Genomic DNA, 17,180 nt, shown 5'->3' with positions numbered 1-17,180 from the left:
ACCACATAGGGCAAGCGTTACGAAGTAGTTACTAGATTCTACGATTCCGACTTCTTTCATTTTCTGTTTCGAGTACGTCCTTGGTACTTGTTCGAGGGCGGGAGTCGTTCGTTCCAGCGTCCACATGTGGGTGAGACCCACTCGAGCCATCCCAGCGCTGCAGAGTCCGAAAGCCGTCGTCTGATGCGACGATGCCAAGTTCGCGCGATGTCAGGTACTGGGATGGCTCAAGGGGATCACATCAGACGGGAGAGACAACGAGATTCATAATCAACAACGTCGACATGTCTCGGGGCCCGGCGGTATGAAGCAAGATCGGACATCTCCGGCTCTGTTGGTGTTGGGTTAGGTGGTTTTCCTGTTGGCAGCGTCCCTGCAGCCAAGCACAATTGCCAACAATAACTCCCAACTCACCAACACACACCAACACCGACACTCAACCCCCGCAACCTATCAACCAACAGCATCAGCTCCGGGAGAAATATGCAAGATCCCCGCCCGAACCTGCCGCGGATGATGGAGTGATGCAGCGATGTCGCGATGCAGCGAGAGCTGACCGGACCTGAATTACGACGGCCCCATCCGATCCACACGTTCTGCCTGGAAACGGCTCACAAGCTGACGGGCGCAGTTGACGATCGCGAATTGCCTGCAACCCACACCGAGGGGACGTCGCCCTGTGCAGCAGCGGCACAGCATGCGCAGCTCCCTGCAGCACCTCGCGTCAACTAGCGGCAGATTCTGGGCCGGGTGCTGCCATCTCTATCTCTGCTGGCGCACGTGCAGCCGCAGGACCCGGACGGGAGAGGATTTGGGCGAATTGGACGGGCTGTGGGCGCGCATGCGTGCGTTTGAATGGCGTGCGTTTGAATGTCGTGCGTGGAATTATTGCTGAGGTCAGAATGCCAAATGAGGAAGGGGAGTGGTTTGCGAGTGAGATGTAACCTTGGTGGTGGACGAGCGGACACCAAGTCTTAGCCCCCACTAGTCCCCGCTCCCGTCCCTGCTCAGATCTTCCTCGCCCGGGCTGTGAGCCAGTTCGTCCGAGTTGGGACTGGGCGCTTAGCCGCGACTCCATACGGCTGTGCCGCCGAGGGCGTGGTACGGTGGAAGGCAGGAACTCGGAAGGAGCAGGTGCATGGCGGACAGGCAGGTGCGGGACAGGCACAGACAGGGCCACGGGCCAGCTTGCAGCACAGACAGATCTCGAATTGACAGCCCGGGCGGGCAGTTACGTTACCCCCCCGGTCTTTGTCGGTTGATCCGAGGTGTTTGCCGTTTGCTTTGCTTTGCTTTCACCTCACCCTTCTTTTTCCCCTCCTCGTTCCTTTGCGCCTGCTTTCAATACACACTAATCCCACAACACACGCACCCTTCGACAAGCTTACCACCTGGAAACCGCAATTGATGGAGTAACGAACCGGCCCAAAACGGACGAACCTGGAACCATGGCGCCGTGGCTGGACCCCGCAATCACAAGCGTCTCGGATGGCTCTGAATGAGCACGGATCATGGACTTTCTCCCACACCCCGCGTCTGGCGTTGAGGCTCTTGACATACCCTTCGTCGCCGACACTCCCTTTGTCTTTGGCTCCGACTTCTGGGACTTCCCCAAGCTTCACGGCTTCGGCGATCAATGGGCCAGCCTGCCCGCACCGCGTTTGGCATCACTTGCGCAGTCGTGGCTCTACTTCGGCACCGTTTCCGAGTTTCTTGGCAGGCCGGTCGACTATCGCGAATTCCAGGTCTCGCGGAGCGTATCAGGGAAGCCCCTGCTCCCGCTCCTCGACGAATGGCTCGCCGGACACGCTATCACTAGCAACGGCTTGTCGATAGAAGATGCGGACGATTATGAAGACAAGAAACTGGTGCTTTACGAACATGCCCGCTTCCTCGACGCCGTCATCCGCCTGGCCGAGGATTTTGACAAGGTGTCGCAAAGCCATGTCAAGCCCATCCCGACCATCATCCTATCCGTCAAGGTATTATGCATCACCCTGAGGGGCGTGATGTGGGACTTGGCCCGGGGCGACATCGATGAGACTCTCAGGCCGTGGCCGTCACCCGCCACTCGCATGCGCCGTGAGATAGTGCCGGCGCGAGATGCACCGGGGAAGCAGACCATTTCTCCCAGCGCGCAGTTGATGCTGGATGTGTTGCGCCTGCGCGGATGGTGCCCATTCTACGCCCGGAAGGTCCTCACTCAATATAACTACGCCCTCGCTTACTATTTTACCCGCCTCTTCCGGACCTACTCACCCGGCCTCAGCCACCGCAGCTGCTCCGACGACGAGTGCGTCGCCAGCAACGCCGATATTTTCAGTTATGTCCCCAAGCATGCCCGCCGCGGCTGCCTTTGCCAGCCCAAGGCCGCCCCGATGGATCAGATCCGGGCGATTATCGAGGATGGAGGGATACCCCTAATTCGACTAAGAGGATCCTCGAAGAAGGGGGTCAGGATGGAAGTCGCCAGGATGACCGCCCAGACACGCTTTGTTGTCGTTTCCCACGTGTGGTCCGACGGGATTGGCAATGCGCACACCAATGCCCTACCCGAATGCCAATTACGGCGTCTTCACGCCCACATCAGCGAGCTAAAACCCCTGAAACAAGGCAGGGACAGGGACGGGGACCTTGATTTCAACCTCCTCAGCTCACTTGACACAGGTTTCCAATCGGCGACGGCACGCCGGCCGAATTATCTCTGGATTGACGCCTTGTGCATGCCTCCTGGTGGATCGGCTGGCTTCCTGCGGCTTCGGGCCATCAACAAGTTACCCGCTGTTTACGAAGCCGCCGACCGAATCTTGGTTTTGGACTCGACGCTGGAGCGTACGTCAGTGGTGGATTCGGACAGCGTCGAACAATTTGCGAGATTCGCAGTGAGTCCGTGGATGGGGAGGTCGTGGACCTTTCAGGAGGCAGCCCTGGCGTCTGCGTGCGAGGTTCAGTGCGCCGATGGCACGTTCGACGGCTTTTCGCCACAGCCCAAACAGAGGCTAGCCTCATCTACTGCAACTTCCAAACGACGGCGGCTCGCTTGGCTGGAGGCTCTTACTCGTCCTGCGGACTGGATCGGGAGAGTGGTGTTCCGGAAATCGCAAAGCCAACCCATGCAGTTATTAAATACCACTTCAACAATGGGCGTCGGAATCGAGACATCGGTAGTGAAGAGCCTCACCCGGTCACTTAGGGAAGAATTCCGCTCAGGTTTTGCGAACGGCGTAAAACCTAGCCGGGCTGCCGTGGGCGAGGGAAGGTTAGCCCCCGACTTTTGTACGCTCTTCGTACAAGTCTGGAATGAACTCAGCAAAAGGGCGACGACGGTGCCGGGAGACATGCATATCATCATGGCCAGCCTGCTTGGCTTCCACACCGAGCCGATCATGCGACTAACCAAATCAGCGGATCGCATGTCATGCATCTTGCGGAGCATGGATGGTATCCCCATGTCCCTGCTTTTTAACATCGACGGACCACGCCACAAACCGACAAAGAATCATCGGGATCGCTGGCTACCGCTATATCCCTCGCGGCAAAAGTTACCTTTTGGGTCAACATTTACTAATATCCGATCCATCAACGACGATTTATACCTGCCGAATAATACCGTGAGTCGGGGGAAAGTGGCTATCTTGGTCTGCACCGGCGAAGTCGACCCGTTCTCAAGCTGCACTTTCACCCTGCGGGACACTTCCTCGGGAGAGCAGTACTCCGTTGTGGTCCACCGGCAGGAGGATGAAATGGACGAGTTCGCGACACCGGAGGCTGGCCCCTATTGCATCGCCATTCAGCTGGAACCAGAGCTTTGTAACCGGCCGGATGGTCATATCGATGGCCTGGGTGCCGTGCCCAAGACATACGCGGGCGCATTATTCCGCGTCCGGCGAGTCGTGACAAACGTCAGGAAACTCTACTATCACAACCTCGAAGCAGATTACGAAAATTCGTTCGAACTGGTTGAAGACCGCTCATATGAGTCCCGCGACCTGGAGACAGCCAGCAAGCAAACCACGAACTACCTCGACGGCAACCTGGCGTCTGCATTCTCGAATCACCATCGAGGAATCCTACGGACGGTCTACGACTGCCCCTTGACGATCTCTTCCTGCTCACCCAGAAGGGCAGACGGTGCCACTTGGCCATTAAAGGAGGGCCCTACCCTGCTCGCCCAACAGCTCCCCGAGACCTGGCAAACAGTCATCGAACGAGGTTAGTTCGTTTCTCATCCCCCATCGCTCGTTCCCCTAACTAACCTCCCTCCCCTCCCAGAACCAGCAACCTTTCCCCACCCTCTCCCACCCCGCCCCTCCTTCAGCGAAGCAATCAGCCCCGTATCCGCCTACCTCGGCATCACCGCCCTCGACGGGCTCGTCGCCTCGGGCTGCGTCGGCCTCGCCATCGCCATCTGCGCCACCATGTTCTCCCGCCTCGCCCTGCTCGCCCAGGCCGCCGTCATCGCCAAGCTGGCCCTGCACTCCCTCTTCCTCATGCAGATGTTCCTCTTCCCCGGCATCGAGGTCCGCCTCGTCTGGGACTCTCTGCACCTCGCGCTTGTTGCGCTATACACCTTCTCGCGCGTGACGTCCCCGGCCCCCGGGGGTGGGGTGGAGAGGATGGATGTGTTGGACTGGTCGTTCATCGCGTGGGCGTTCCTGGGCCATGTCGTGGATTTTGGGGCGCGCTTGGCGATTCGCTGGGTTGTGGTGCCGCGGCTGTTTGAGAAATACCTCCGGTCGTTTGATGGCGGCGGGTTTCGGGATGAGAAGCATGCGGGGAAGGGGGTTGTTGGTGGTGGTGTGGATGGTGTTGGGAGGGCAGGGAGAAGGGGGTGGTTTTCACGGGCGCGGTTAAAACTTGGGTTTGGGGGTCATCAGTTTCAGGAACAGGTGCAGGTGGACAGGGAGATGAATTCACGCGACCGTGGTGACGGTGACGTGCCGGGTGGGCGTCCAGAGCAGCATTTACTTGGGGATATGGAGGGACAGGCTTAGTTGCGGGGTGTGTATTGTAAGGTTATGGGTAGACGGTTGGGTTGTAGGTTAGGATACCATTGGGACCATGGGAAGGCAAAGATACCTGGGTTTGGGTGGCTTTCTGTTTTGAGATGCTGGAATTGGCTGGCTGGCGTTGGCGGATGTAATGATTATAGTACGTACATGAGGTTAATCAAAAGATGTCGTGGTTGAAGAGACATCATTTCGTGAGGGTATCGACCCAAGATCCGAGCCCACAACCAAACCACAGTGCCAGGAAGTGATAGATGGAGTATTAAAGAGTGTATTGTAGTACCTCACAGGTGATTACCGTATATACCAACGACCACAGTCGTCCGAATGCATCTCTTGCTGTGCTGTGCTCCGCCGGGCAATGCCATGCATGCAATGGTATGTGAGTTATCTGATAGGATGGCGACGACATGACAACATCGAAGACAAGAATGAGAAACGCAATCTTGAAAAAACAAAACATCAACATGGCGCACAAAAACATGGATATCTCCCCACGCAGTTCAACCCCACGCCCCTTCCCTTCCCCCCCTTTCATGACCTTCCTCCCATCATTCAGTCATCACCTCCGCCCTTCCCTATAGTGGTTGCAACACACTGTTGTGGTGTGTGCACGTTGCGAGAGTGTAAAAAAAAAAAAAGAAAACAAAACCAGCAAAATAACCGGAAAGTTAGTTGCATATTCCAAGCGGGAGATCATCCCACCTCCACGGCATGACCGGCCGTCGTCGATGGCACAGCTGCCAGGTGGAGACGGCCGTCGAGACAACCTCCCACAAACACCGAGTGGAGTGGAGAAGCCAACCCAACCCAACCCATCCCATCACACCGGGGCGCGGCCCACCCCCTCCCCCTCTTCATTCGCTCCCCTGCCCGGCCCAAGAAGGACGACTCACGCCGTCCACCCGAGGGTATCCAGCAACGTCTTGGACTCCAAGCCACTAAAGCCAGCAACCCCAAGCGCCCTTACCTGGCTACTCCCACGGAGCGCCGCCAAGCCGCCAGCAATCTTCCAGGCCTCGCTCTCATCAATGACAAACAGGTAGCGCTTGCCCTCCTGATCCCTAATCGTAGCCCGCAGCAGATGCAAGCCCTTGCCCTTCTCAGTGCTGCTGCCACTCCCCCCACTCACGGTCGAACCGCCAGCGCGGCCGGCGGCCTGCTTGCAGTTGCCGTCGCACACGCGGCCAAACTCGTCGATGTACCCCACGGCTTCCTCGCCCAGCATGGTCTTTGTGGCGCCGCGCTCCGCCGCGCGGCGCCCGCCCTGCGGCATGGTCTTGAAGAAGGGGTGGTTGGTGGGCGCGGAGCCGGGGGTGTTGGCGGCCTGGGCCGAGACGGCGTGCACGGGGCACCAGATCTCGACCAGCTTGAGGGTCCAGGCCTTGACGTCCCACTCGCGCTGGGCGACGCCGCGGACGTCGTCGTCGACGAAGAGGCCCGCCGACGTGACGCGCAGGATGAGGCCGTCCGTGACCGGGTTGATGCCCGAGATGAGCTGGGAGGCGGGGGTTTTGGAGAATTGGTTGAGGTAGCCGTAGACGGCTTTGATGATGATCTTCTGGGGATCGCTGGTGGTGTAGGGGCCGCGGGTGGAGGGCGGCGGAGTGGTGCGGGCGGTTGAGGCGGACGGGGCCCAGGAGGCTTCGGAAAAGTCCGAAACGGACGTCTTGCGGGCTGGCGTCTTCTTGGGTTTGTCGTAGGGGCGGTAGGAGTAGGTGTCTTCGGTGCCGGTCGCCGAGGCGGTGGATTTGGTGGGGGATGGGGCGGGTTTTGGCGGCGGTGGAGCAGGTTTTGTTGCCGACGGGGTGGGTTTCGTCGCCGACGGAGCGGGTCTCGTTGCCGACGGCGCTGGTTTCGTTGGTGATGGAGGGGATTGAGAGGGTGTCGGCTTGGACGGCGGCGGGGTGGATGCCGCTTGGGACGGGGCGACGCTGGGCGGCTTCCCATTCGGCCACATGCTGGTCTTTTCGCCGACGGAGGAGTAGGCGTAAGTGGTGCCTTTGCGTTCGTTCCTCTCCTTCTCCTCCCTCTCCCTCTCCTCCCTTTCCCTCTCCCTCTCTTCCCTTTCCCTTTCCCTCTCCCTTTCCTCCCTCTCCCTTTCCCTCTCCCTCTCCTCCCTCTCCCTCTCCCTTTCCCTTTCTGCTTGTTCCTGACGGAGTCGGGCAAGGCGCTCTTCGCGTTCTTTCCGTTCCCGGTCTCGGGCAGCCTGGCGCTCCCTCTCTTGGCGGGCCCGTTCCTCGTCCCTCTTTCGCTGCTCCTCCCTCAGCCTCGCCTCCCGCTCCCTAGTTTCTCGCTCGCGCGCCTCGCGCTCCCTGGCCTCCTGCTCTGCCTTCTCGCGGAGCTCCCTCTCAATCTTTTCCCGCACTTCCCTTTCAAGACGCTCCCTTTCTCTCGCCTCCTGCTCTTGCCGGAGTCTCTCCTTGATATCGCGCTCCCGGGCCTCCCTTTCCCTCTTATCACGCTCCTTGGCCTCCCGCTCACGAAGTTCGCGTAGGCGGCGGGCAGTGTCCTCCTTTTTCTTGGCCTCGGCCTCCTTGACCTTGCGCTCTTCTTCTCTTCGCCGCATTTCCTCCCTTGCTTTTTCCCAGGCACCCCTTGGGGCTTCCGACTTTGATGAGGTCGGTCTAGGCGGGGGCGGTTGCGGTTGTTGTTTCGGCTCCGGAGGTGGTTGTGGCTTCGGCTTTGGCGCCTCCTTGGGTGCCTCTTTCGGCGCCTCTCTGGGTGCCTCTTTGGGTGCCTCCTTGGGTACCTCCCGCCTCGGTTCTTGCGGTTTCGGCTTCGGCTTCGACTTCGGCTTCGGCTTCGGCTCGGGTTTGGGTTGAGCCTGCGGTTGAGGTGGTGGAGCCTGCGGTTGAGGCGGTGGAGCCTGCTGAGGCTGGGGCTGCGGTTGCGGCGGTGGTTGGGGCCGGGGTTGAGCTTGTGGTTGCGGCTGCGGCTGCGGCTGCGGCTGCGGTCGGGGTTGGGCCTCAGGCTGTGGTTGCTGTCTTGGCTGTTCTTGCCAGGACTGGTAGTGTCCGCCGCCGTCTCTGGGGCCCTCATGTTGAGGCGGCGGCTGGTGAGGGGGCGGCCCCTGGTTTGGTGGGGGACCATTCTGAGGTGGAGGGGTGTACCACGACGACCTCGCTCCGTTGCCGTATCCTCCTCCTCCCGGTCCCTGGTGGCCTCCCGACTGATTGTTGCCTTGTCTATTTTGCTGGTCCGAGGACCCATTCTGCTGTCGACCCAAAAGGAAAGCCGCAGCGCCGATACATGCCACCAATGTGACCCAGAGGAACGGCCACGTTTTGTCGGGGCTGTTGAACATGGCCGTCACCACGGGGCTAGCGAGATTCGACATGATGACAACTGCCAGCGTGCTCACAACACCAGCAATGAAGCTGTTCCATTGTGGCTTTAGGGAGGGTAGGTAGAGGAACCCCGAGCCGGCCGAGTGTTCGGGGATGATGAAGACGTCGTATTTCCCGGGTGGGAGACCGGAGCCACCGGCCGTTGTCCTCGGGTTTTCCCCATGCGGGGGCGGAGGCGGCGGTGGCTGGCTCATTGTCGGTGAGGGGCCAGTCGGCCCAAGACCAAGTGTGTCGGGCTAAAGGGAGGGTTGCCGACAGTCGGTCGGATGACGGCGAATCGAACTTCAGTGTCGTATCAAAGCGGCCATAAGGATTGCAAAGTCATGACAACTAGACGGCAAGATGGGTTAGTTGGGGGCTGCGAGAATGATCCAGACACAAAAGCGTGACCGTTTGAGTTGAACATGAGAAAAGCGCTCACTGTCAAGGAGAAACAAGGCACCAAACTCCGAAAGCGCGCAAGCAAAAGCAGCAAAGGCAATTGAGGTCGGACAAGCGGGACAAACGGTGTGGCGTCGACCTTGTCTGTCCAAACCTTGATCTCGTTCGTCCTCCCCAGCCCCGCAATTTATTTTAGGATCGGTGTCGTGGGTCGTTCGTGTTGTTGTCGTCAATTACTCGTAGGCTGAACAATTTTGAAACTTTGAACGCGATGTGGAATTCTTGGAGTCGCAACGGTTTTCCTCGGGCAGTTTGGAAGTCGCAGGTTTGCGCAAGCGACGGGTGGCCTCTCAGGGAAAAATGCAGGCACGGGCCCTGTTCTGTTTACTTTCGACAAGCTTCTGGCCATTCGGCGGCAGAAGAATTGGTGTGGCGCACGGCCCATCTGCAGCCCAGCGAACCAGCCGAGCCAACCCAGGAAGCGACAACGAGGCACAGAGCCGTCCCGCCCATCCCGCCTGAGCTCTGCCGGGCCTTCCCGCTGTCACGGGCTGCCATTCCTCTCTGGCACTGGCAATGGAATGCATCCATTCTAGCCACCCGATCTCTCACAGAAAGCTGCCCGAGCTGTGTTCCTGGCCAGAGCTGCTCTCCAAAAAGGGGCACCTAACACCAACACGCGGTGTCCAGGGAAGTTCCATGCTGGCCAAAGGACCCTGAATCAGGGACAATCGAACCACTCTCCTCAGGACCCCAAGACCTCAATTGACCAAACTCGAGTCAGCAGAACACAATTTCGCAACCGTCAATCAACGGTCTGCCCTCAAACCCCGCCTCTTTCTTCCCCGCGGATCCGTCATTTGTCGTCTCAACACGCGTCACCAGGAACCAAACAAGCGAATGGCAATCGCCCCTCTACAAAACAAAAAGTGCGCAGACGCCGACCAACCTCCTCAATGGAGGGGCTGGTGATGGCACTCTGTGGACACCCAATCCGACCGAAGTTCTGCGTTCTGTCCACTTTGACAGGTTGTGACGGGCCCACTTGCCCGGCGAATCGCGGACTCGGAACAAAGGACCCTGAAATGTCACTGGCCACCAGCAAATCCGCGGCTCCGGCTCCGCTTCGCAGTGTGGGGTGGAGGGGATGAGCCCCTCGGTTCGTCCGACCTGGCACCGACCAGCCACCCTCGAGCCACCCGAGGTTGTCAATCCTTCTCTGCCTTGTTCTTGACAAGTCTCTTGTGCTGGGTTTCGCCAAGTTCTGCTGAGTTTCGGGGGTAAGAACCTCGGCGGGTGATGATCATGGCGTCAATTCGTTTCCAAGGGGAGGACTTCTTGTTAAAATTGAAGCGTTGAGATGTGCGTTTACTTGAGGTTAACCGCTCGTGTTGCCGAGCAACGAATTACTAAATAATGCATCCTCATCGTGGGGTGACGTCGCCAGACTGCCAGCTCACCCATCACCACAGCCACTCCAATGAGGGGCACACAAAAGATTGGCCGATGGACAACTCACCAGCAAAAGCCCTTGTCACCCCGGCGTTGCTTCCTTCTGGGACGGAGCAGGGAGACAGCCGGAGCCGCCTTGCGCGCCGCCCACTGTTGCAACCTGGAGCGTGTACACGAGCCAGTCATTTCATGTGCATCTTTCTCAGGTAACGTTGGGTATCACTGAAAAACGGTCGGCTTGTCTAGAACCTTGAGAGGTGTGACAAACCTGTGTAACATTGGCACACCTGAAGGATGTCTTGCCGGGTATGTTTTAATGTTTTAATACTACCAACTCAACCGACTTCGACAGCACCGTAGGAAAAAGGCAGGTAAAATAGAGTGGAAGAAAACGCCAGCCTGTATTCCCGATTTGCTCTGTGCTATGTATCAAATAGAGGTGAAACCCATGTCTGGCTGTATCCATGCCCCGTAAACGTATAGCAAACCAAAGCACCTCCACGCCGTTGCCAGCGATATTGTACACCCAAGGCATCCCAGCGAGTCATTAGTTATCAACCTGGAGGCTGGATCAAAAGCATTCCCAACTCCACAGCCCAGATTAGGAACTCCAACGCCTTCCCGAGGAGCCATTCCACCACCACGGCCCCTTGAACGCCGGCCAAAATAAACTTGACAATCAGCAACAGCACGGCGTTCATTACGCCGCCTCCCGTTTGTTGCTCTTCCATCTTCTCCTCCGCCACCGCAACGAGAGTCGTCCCGGACGAGCCACTCCCAGCAGAAACCGAAGACGAAGCATCCATATCCCAATCCATCTTTTTGGGAGGCGGCGGTACCCGTCACAGGTTCTTGGCGCGTCTGTTAGCCACGCCGAGCTTGCGGCCCAGGCTGTCGGCCGCGTCGTTGGCCTGGTCCAGCAGCCCGTTCTGGTAGATGACCTCGTCGTTGATGGCCGTGCCGAGCTGGTTCAGCCGGTGGACCACGGCGCCCAGCTCGCCCACCCGCTGGTCCTGCTCCTGGGTGACCACCTTCTGCCGCTGCAGCACGCCCGCGTTGTCCAGCTCCCTCGTCTCCTCCGTCTCCGGCAGCGGCGCGCCAATCGTCCGCCCGACCGGCCTCCGCGTGCCCACCAGCTTCGCCCGATCACTCTCGCCCTGCTCCTTGCTCCCGCCCGCACCCCCCCGCGTAGCCAACGCCGCGGCCAGCTGATCCAGCAACCCCTTCTCATACTTGGCCGCCTCGACCGCATCCCTCCTCCGCGTAAACTCCCCGCCGCCCAACCGCCCACTCTCCTTCATCACACGCAGCCCCTCCTCCAGCGGCCCCATCAGGCTGCCCGCCTTTATCAGCGCCCTCCTCGCCTGGGCCTCAGCCTCCCGCACCTCCCCGTCCGCGGTCGCATGCTCCTTCCTTGCCAGCGCCGCGCGCGCCACGCCCAGCTCCCGCTTCATCTCCTTATTCAGATCCACCCACGTAGCCGGATCGCTCGCCGCCGCCAGATTCGCATCGCGCAGCCCAATCGCCGGCACGCGCGCCTCGATGCTCACCCCCGAGGCGGACGCCGACGCCCCACCGCCACCGCCCCCCGCAGCCGCAGGTAGGTTCAGGAACGCGCGCCACGCGGGCGTGTCGCGCCACCGGCGGTCGGGCGGCTCGGCGACGGCGCGCAGGTAGCGCTCGAGCCCCGCGCGGCGCTGCTCGGTCAGGTCGGGCGAGGCGACGGTCGAGCGGAACCAGGACTTTCCGGGCAGCGGGGAGGGCGGCGGGGTGCCGACCAGGGAGGTCAGGGCTTGGTGCAGGGCGGCGAAGTCGGAGTAGCGCTTCTGGACGACGAAGGAGCGCAGGGGCAGGCGGATGGTGATGTTGTAGAGGGTGTGGGGTTTGGTTTTGTTGTTGTCGGCGGGGGTGTTTATGGAGGTGCTGGGGATGGAGATCTCGAGGGGTGGCGCCATGGTTGGGTTGCCGGTGGTGGGTTGTCTTTTGGGTTTAGTGGTTGGTGGATGGGATTTCGGGGTGGCGGGATTGAGATTGGGGTTGGGGATTGATGGATTGGATGGCGGGAGTTCGAGTACGTCGTTGGGAGAGGTAATTGAGGATACGGACAATCACGGGGAAAGGCCGTTGGTGCTGGCCGGCCTGTTTCGGACGGCGGTTTCGAGTTCGGACGGTCTGAGCTGAGGGCGGCCGGGTCGCCTTGCTTTGTATGTACAAGTAGAGCTTAATTGGTCGGGTACGGCTAGTGGATACTGGTATAATGGTAGCGAATAATGCAAAAACGCAGTGGAATGAAGGGGTATCTCATGAGGCGTGGGAAACACAAAAACAAAGAGGATTGATGGGAGGAACCTTGATGATGCTTGGTGCCTGGCGGTGTTCTGGGCACGAGATCGCTGGTGTCATCGACTGCCGGGCTGGTTCGAAACCTGATTGGCCGCCGGGCGATAACGACCGGTTGGATCCAGACCCTTGCCCGCTCTCCACTGACGGCAGCCAACCTCTGCCGCCGAGTGCCGTCTCAACCCGTCACGACAACATGGGCCGTTCACCTCGATCGAAGGGAAAAACAGCCCGCGGAGTCTGTGTGTAATTGGCGACAGTATGAGTGCACCAGTTGGTTGTGCATAATACAGTGACCGCCCACCGCGGCAATAAGCTCCAACCCTGACTGCCATCGCCAGGTCTGGCCAATCTCGCAAACCGGGACAAGAAGAGCAACGAGTGCGCCGCGTGCAACTCTACTATGGCGTCTTCTTGGCAAGTAAATGCTAATAATGGAACAGAATGTTCACTCAACGACCCGGTTCTATACTATGTATTTTGACTGCTGATAGGATCGTGATAAGATCATCCCTTCTCCTCTCGGCCCCCTCCCGAGCCGCAGTACTATTTCCCGCAGAGCATCGAAGCTTGAAACCACATTTGCCGGCATCCGAACGGCCGCCGTGGTATTTGCCGTCGCTGATATAGCATAACCACACCACCGGTTAAGGACCCCAGCGGTGCGGAGTCCAGCCGATTCGTGGGTGCTCTCGCTCACGTTCTGCTTCCTTCATTATCAACTCGTCGTTGACTCGCTACGGTAGATGAAGGGAAGCTTTCAGGTTTTCCAGCATGCACATGGAAGTTCCAAGCGTGGTAGTTCCAACCTCTAAATGCCGAGAAAGAGGGAGTTGGGCAGGGAGCAAAAACTATATATAAGCTGGAATAGAAACGGGGCAGCAGAGTTCTGGTCTTCGTCTTCTTCTTGCCAGGTCCCTCCCAGAACCACGCTTCCCAAGACCAGATACAGTGGAACACCGTGAACATGAAGACGCTCTGGGCAGCACTCGCGCTGATCGCGCCTGTTCAGGCCGGCCTCCGCTTCCCCTGCTCGACCTTGACTATCCAACGCCTCGACCCCGTCGTCCAGCCAGGCGCCATCCCGGCGGCCCATGTCCACCACATCGTCGGCGGCAACGCCTTCAACGCTACCATGGAAGGGGATGTCGGTGAGAGAGCCACCTGCACAACCTGTCAGATGTCTGAGGACTTCTCGAACTACTGGACCGCCCATTTGTACTTCAAGCACCCCAACGGCTCCTATCACCGCGTGCCTGTTCTTCCTGTTCAGCCCCTGCTGGGTGGCTCCCAGGGCGCTCAGGGTGGCTTGACCGTCTACTACACCCAGTTCGACCTGATCAGAGATAACCTCCAACAGCAGAAGGTCACGGCCTTCAAACCGGTAGCCCACCAACCCCCTTCACTCGTGTTGTTTTGGCCGACCGTCGTAGGTTTCTAATGAGGATTATGTAGGGTTTCCGCATGACCGTGGGCAGCCCGACCGTGAGCGGCAAACCGCAAGTCGGCCTCCGTTACCAGTGCCTGCAGGGCCAGAACAGAGGTCCCGAGCTGGACAGCTTCCCCACCGGCCCATGCTCGAGCGGCATCTTCACCACCCACCATTTCCCCGCGTCAGTTTAAACCTTCACGTCTTCTCCCCCTCCCCCTTTACCCTCCCCTTACCACACTCCCCACCCCCCTCCCTAAACACGCCCACTAACCCCCCTTCTTCCCCCCCTCCCCAGCTGCTGGGACGGCAAGAACCTCGACAGCCCCGACCACCAGTCGCACATGTACAACACGATCCGCAGCGACGGCTTCCTCAACGCCCCCGCCTGCCCGGCCTCCCACCCGGTCCGCATGCCCCAAGTCGCCTTCGAAACGGTCTGGGACACGGCCAAGTTCAACGGACTCTGGCAATCGGGGCAGCCCAACCCCTTCGTGTGGAGCTTCGAGGGCACGGGGGGCGGGACGCACGCCGACTACATGTTCGGGTGGAAGGGCGACTCGCTGCAGCGGGCGATGGACAAGTCCGAGTGTTTCTACGACGGCTGCGGGTCGATTACCAAGCAGGCCATGGCGGTGGCGAACCAGTGCACCATCAAGGAGACGGTGCGCGAGCAGACGGATGGCTGTGAGTTTGGTCTTTTTTTCCCCTCTCCCCCCCCCCCCCCCCCTTTTTGGTGAAATTCTTGCTTGCCGGTGCTGATGTGACGTGTGTGAAATAGGGTTGATCAAGCTTCCGGGTCGCGAATGAGGTAGGTATTCTGTACTTGGGATCTGATGTGGATGGGTTGGAGGGAGCGTATGGGGTGGCGTACTGAGAGTGACCTCCGTCTATCCCGTCATGTCCGTTATATTGTCCGAGCTGGGACTGAGTGTGAGTGGTAAGCTTGTTGGCATAGGTACCTACTTGAGCTTCATATTTAGTAGCCACAACCTCATGACTGCCTGAATAACCTAGCCCTTAAGCTGTGTCCAAACGGGTGGCTCGTGTTGTGACCTCCCCTCTATCATACCCCAAGACAGCCCTGCCTCGTGAGTTCTGGTTTACGAACTTGTCTCGGCGCGGATTTCTTTTGGTGTTGTCGCTGCGAAATTTGTTTGGGTTTGACCACCTGCCGGCCGCAAAATTTAGGCTTCAAAAAAAGCCATCAAGCACGATAAAATCCAACGGCCCTCGATCATGCTCTCACAGACAGTTAATTGTGCGCGGGCTATGCTAAAAAGCCAAAGGGTGGCGGCGCCGCGGCACCAGACAGTGCGGGGGTATAGAGGGTAACCCATCCCAAGATGACCCCTCAGCCGTTACCGACCGCGCTCCGTGTCATATGCATCATGTTCTTCGGGGGACGTGCCCGTGACCCGATAATTACCTCCTCATAGCTTCCACCACACTCGCTCCTCACCTCTGTGCCTCCTGCCCCTCCTGCCAGAGCCCGCCGCCCCTTAAAACGTCTCTTGGTCGTCCACCACCGGCTCCGCCGCGTCGGGGATCTCGAAGCCCTCCTCGGTCGAGTAGAGGATGGTCTGGATCTGCTTGACGAGCCCGTCTTCGGGCTTCTCGAGCTCGGGGTCCTCCTCGACGGCCTGCTGGACCAAGAGCTCAATGTCGCGCAGCTTGCTGAAGTAGAAGTCGCGCTCCCGCTCCAGCCCGACGACCGTCTCCTTCAGCGTGTTGTTCTCTTGCTGCAGGGCGGCGCTCGCCGCACCGCCCGCCTTGATGCCGCCGGCCCGGGGGCCCGTGGTTGGGGTGGTGCCGCCGGGGCGCCTCGCAGCGCCGCTAGCAGCCCGGGGGCCCGCACCGCCACCGGCGGGCATCGTGCCGCCCTTCCGCCGGCCGACGGCATCGTAGTCGCCGCCCGGGTAGTATTGGTCCCAGAACCTCTTTGTCCACTGCAGGAATTCGAGGTTGTCCTGCATCTTGCACTTCACGAGCGATTCGACGGGGATCGACCGGTCGAGCTTGTGTCTCGTGAATGTGTCTATCACAGCAGGGCTTTGTGAGCAATGTGTGCCAAGTCAACAAGCGGACCGTGTCTTGGCGGACGTACTCTGCAGGACTTTGAAGTTCTGGATGTAGGCATATTCGGTGTTGACGTTGAACTTGACGCGCGACATGGGCACGTCATTAAAGATGCTGTCGTACACCTGGCAGAGCGCGGCGCTGTTGTAGTGGTTTGCGTGGTCAGCCTCGGTGACATTTCTTCGCGCGGCCGTATTGCGGGGGAGGGGTTGAGGACCTACCCGGTGCCACACTGTTCGACCTTGGTGATGTTGAGCTGCAGGAGGCTGTTGAGCCATTGCACGAGTTCTTGCCTGTCCGCAGGTTGCCTGTCAGTCTGCGTCCGGGAGCGCGTCGATCGCGCGCGTCGTCGACTTGCGCGGGAATCGGGTAGAAACGAACCGAGATTCGCCCATCTTGACTGCTGTGGATAACGTGTGCGGTATTACGGGGCTGTTTGCGATGAGGGATCCGTGGCCAAAGTCGCAAACGAATGGAAGGGTGCGGTGGGAGAGGGCGCGATTGCTGAGGCAGAACAAAAGCAGAGTCCAGGCAGCGGCGGCGGGTGCAATAAATTGGGAGGAACTTTCTTCTCCATTCGCCGCCAGTTGACATCTTCCAAATCAGAACCGAAAATCGGGCGTCGGCCAATCAACCATGGTGGGGGTTCATGGGTGATGCAATATTGATTGGCCCGTGCGCTCAGCGATGGCACGTGAGGAAGCAGAAGAAAAAACCCTAACCCCTCCCTTCTCGCAAAGTCCAGGACTGTGTTGTTTAGTTCTTGGGTGACTGGCAACTTCTGCCGTCGTTTTCAACGGATTGAAGCTCGCCGGACCCATTGGAAGATTCCCAAAATTTTCGAGTGACCACATACGGCTCAGAGTTGTGCGCAGAAACCCTCTTCTTCACCATTTCCCTTCGGCATCAACGGAACCTTCATCTCCTTGGCGACCTTGGCACGCCGCTCTCAATATGGCTGAATGGGATGAAGCAGGAATTCGAGAAACCCTTGGAATGCAAGAGTTGTACAGAGGAGTTATTCTAGAGTTATACTATTGACCAGGAGGATAGGCAAAAGCCGTCGTCGCTAGCATCGAGTTATGGCTGTACTAAGAAACATGGGATTTTGATAAAACAATGTTTGAAACACGGCAACTC

The 17,180-nt window shown here is 59.1% G+C and overlaps 5 protein-coding genes across 5 annotated transcripts; 2 read left to right on the top strand and 3 right to left on the bottom strand.

Moving 5' to 3' along the window:
- The first annotated feature begins 1,295 nt into the window (after positions 1 to 1,295).
- On the top strand, positions 1,296 to 5,243 carry B0H64DRAFT_145996 (uncharacterized protein). Its single transcript, XM_062798359.1, has 2 exons — positions 1,296 to 4,212; positions 4,273 to 5,243. The coding sequence occupies exons 1-2, from the start codon at positions 1,512 to 1,514 to the stop codon at positions 4,992 to 4,994; spliced, it is 3,423 nt and encodes a 1,140-aa protein (XP_062658965.1). The 5' UTR covers positions 1,296 to 1,511; the 3' UTR covers positions 4,995 to 5,243.
- A 600-nt stretch (positions 5,244 to 5,843) lies between these two features.
- Positions 5,844 to 9,253, bottom strand: B0H64DRAFT_424181 (uncharacterized protein; the record flags this gene model as incomplete). Its single annotated transcript, XM_062805637.1, has 2 exons — positions 5,844 to 8,544; positions 9,179 to 9,253. The coding sequence occupies 2 exons, from the start codon at positions 9,251 to 9,253 to the stop codon at positions 5,902 to 5,904; spliced, it is 2,718 nt and encodes a 905-aa protein (XP_062658964.1). The 3' UTR covers positions 5,844 to 5,901.
- Positions 9,254 to 10,880: 1,627 nt separating this feature from the next.
- B0H64DRAFT_145905 (Phox domain-containing protein) lies at positions 10,881 to 12,548 on the bottom strand. Its single transcript, XM_062798357.1, has one exon. It carries the CDS (start codon positions 12,145 to 12,147, stop codon positions 11,035 to 11,037), a length of 1,113 nt encoding a protein of 370 aa, XP_062658963.1. The 5' UTR covers positions 12,148 to 12,548; the 3' UTR covers positions 10,881 to 11,034.
- Positions 12,549 to 13,286: 738 nt separating this feature from the next.
- On the top strand, positions 13,287 to 14,991 carry B0H64DRAFT_145937 (uncharacterized protein). Its single transcript, XM_062798358.1, has 4 exons — positions 13,287 to 13,916; positions 13,988 to 14,145; positions 14,260 to 14,648; positions 14,743 to 14,991. Exons 1-4 carry the CDS (start codon positions 13,500 to 13,502, stop codon positions 14,769 to 14,771), a joined length of 993 nt encoding a protein of 330 aa, XP_062658962.1. The 5' UTR covers positions 13,287 to 13,499; the 3' UTR covers positions 14,772 to 14,991.
- Positions 14,992 to 15,201: 210 nt separating this feature from the next.
- B0H64DRAFT_395283 (calponin domain-containing protein) lies at positions 15,202 to 16,624 on the bottom strand. Its single transcript, XM_062803757.1, has 4 exons — positions 16,422 to 16,624; positions 16,262 to 16,333; positions 16,069 to 16,181; positions 15,202 to 15,999 (listed from the first exon to the last, which is right to left on the bottom strand). The coding sequence occupies exons 1-4, from the start codon at positions 16,433 to 16,435 to the stop codon at positions 15,464 to 15,466; spliced, it is 735 nt and encodes a 244-aa protein (XP_062658961.1). The 5' UTR covers positions 16,436 to 16,624; the 3' UTR covers positions 15,202 to 15,463.
- Positions 16,625 to 17,180: the final 556 nt, after the last annotated feature.

This window comes from Chaetomium fimeti, assembly GCF_033439085.1.
Source record: "Chaetomium fimeti strain CBS 168.71 chromosome Unknown B0H64scaffold_4, whole genome shotgun sequence".
NCBI lineage: Eukaryota > Fungi > Ascomycota > Sordariomycetes > Sordariales > Chaetomiaceae > Chaetomium > Chaetomium fimeti.
Note: the sequence above shows the minus strand (reverse complement) of the source record. Positions and strands in the feature narration are given on the sequence as shown.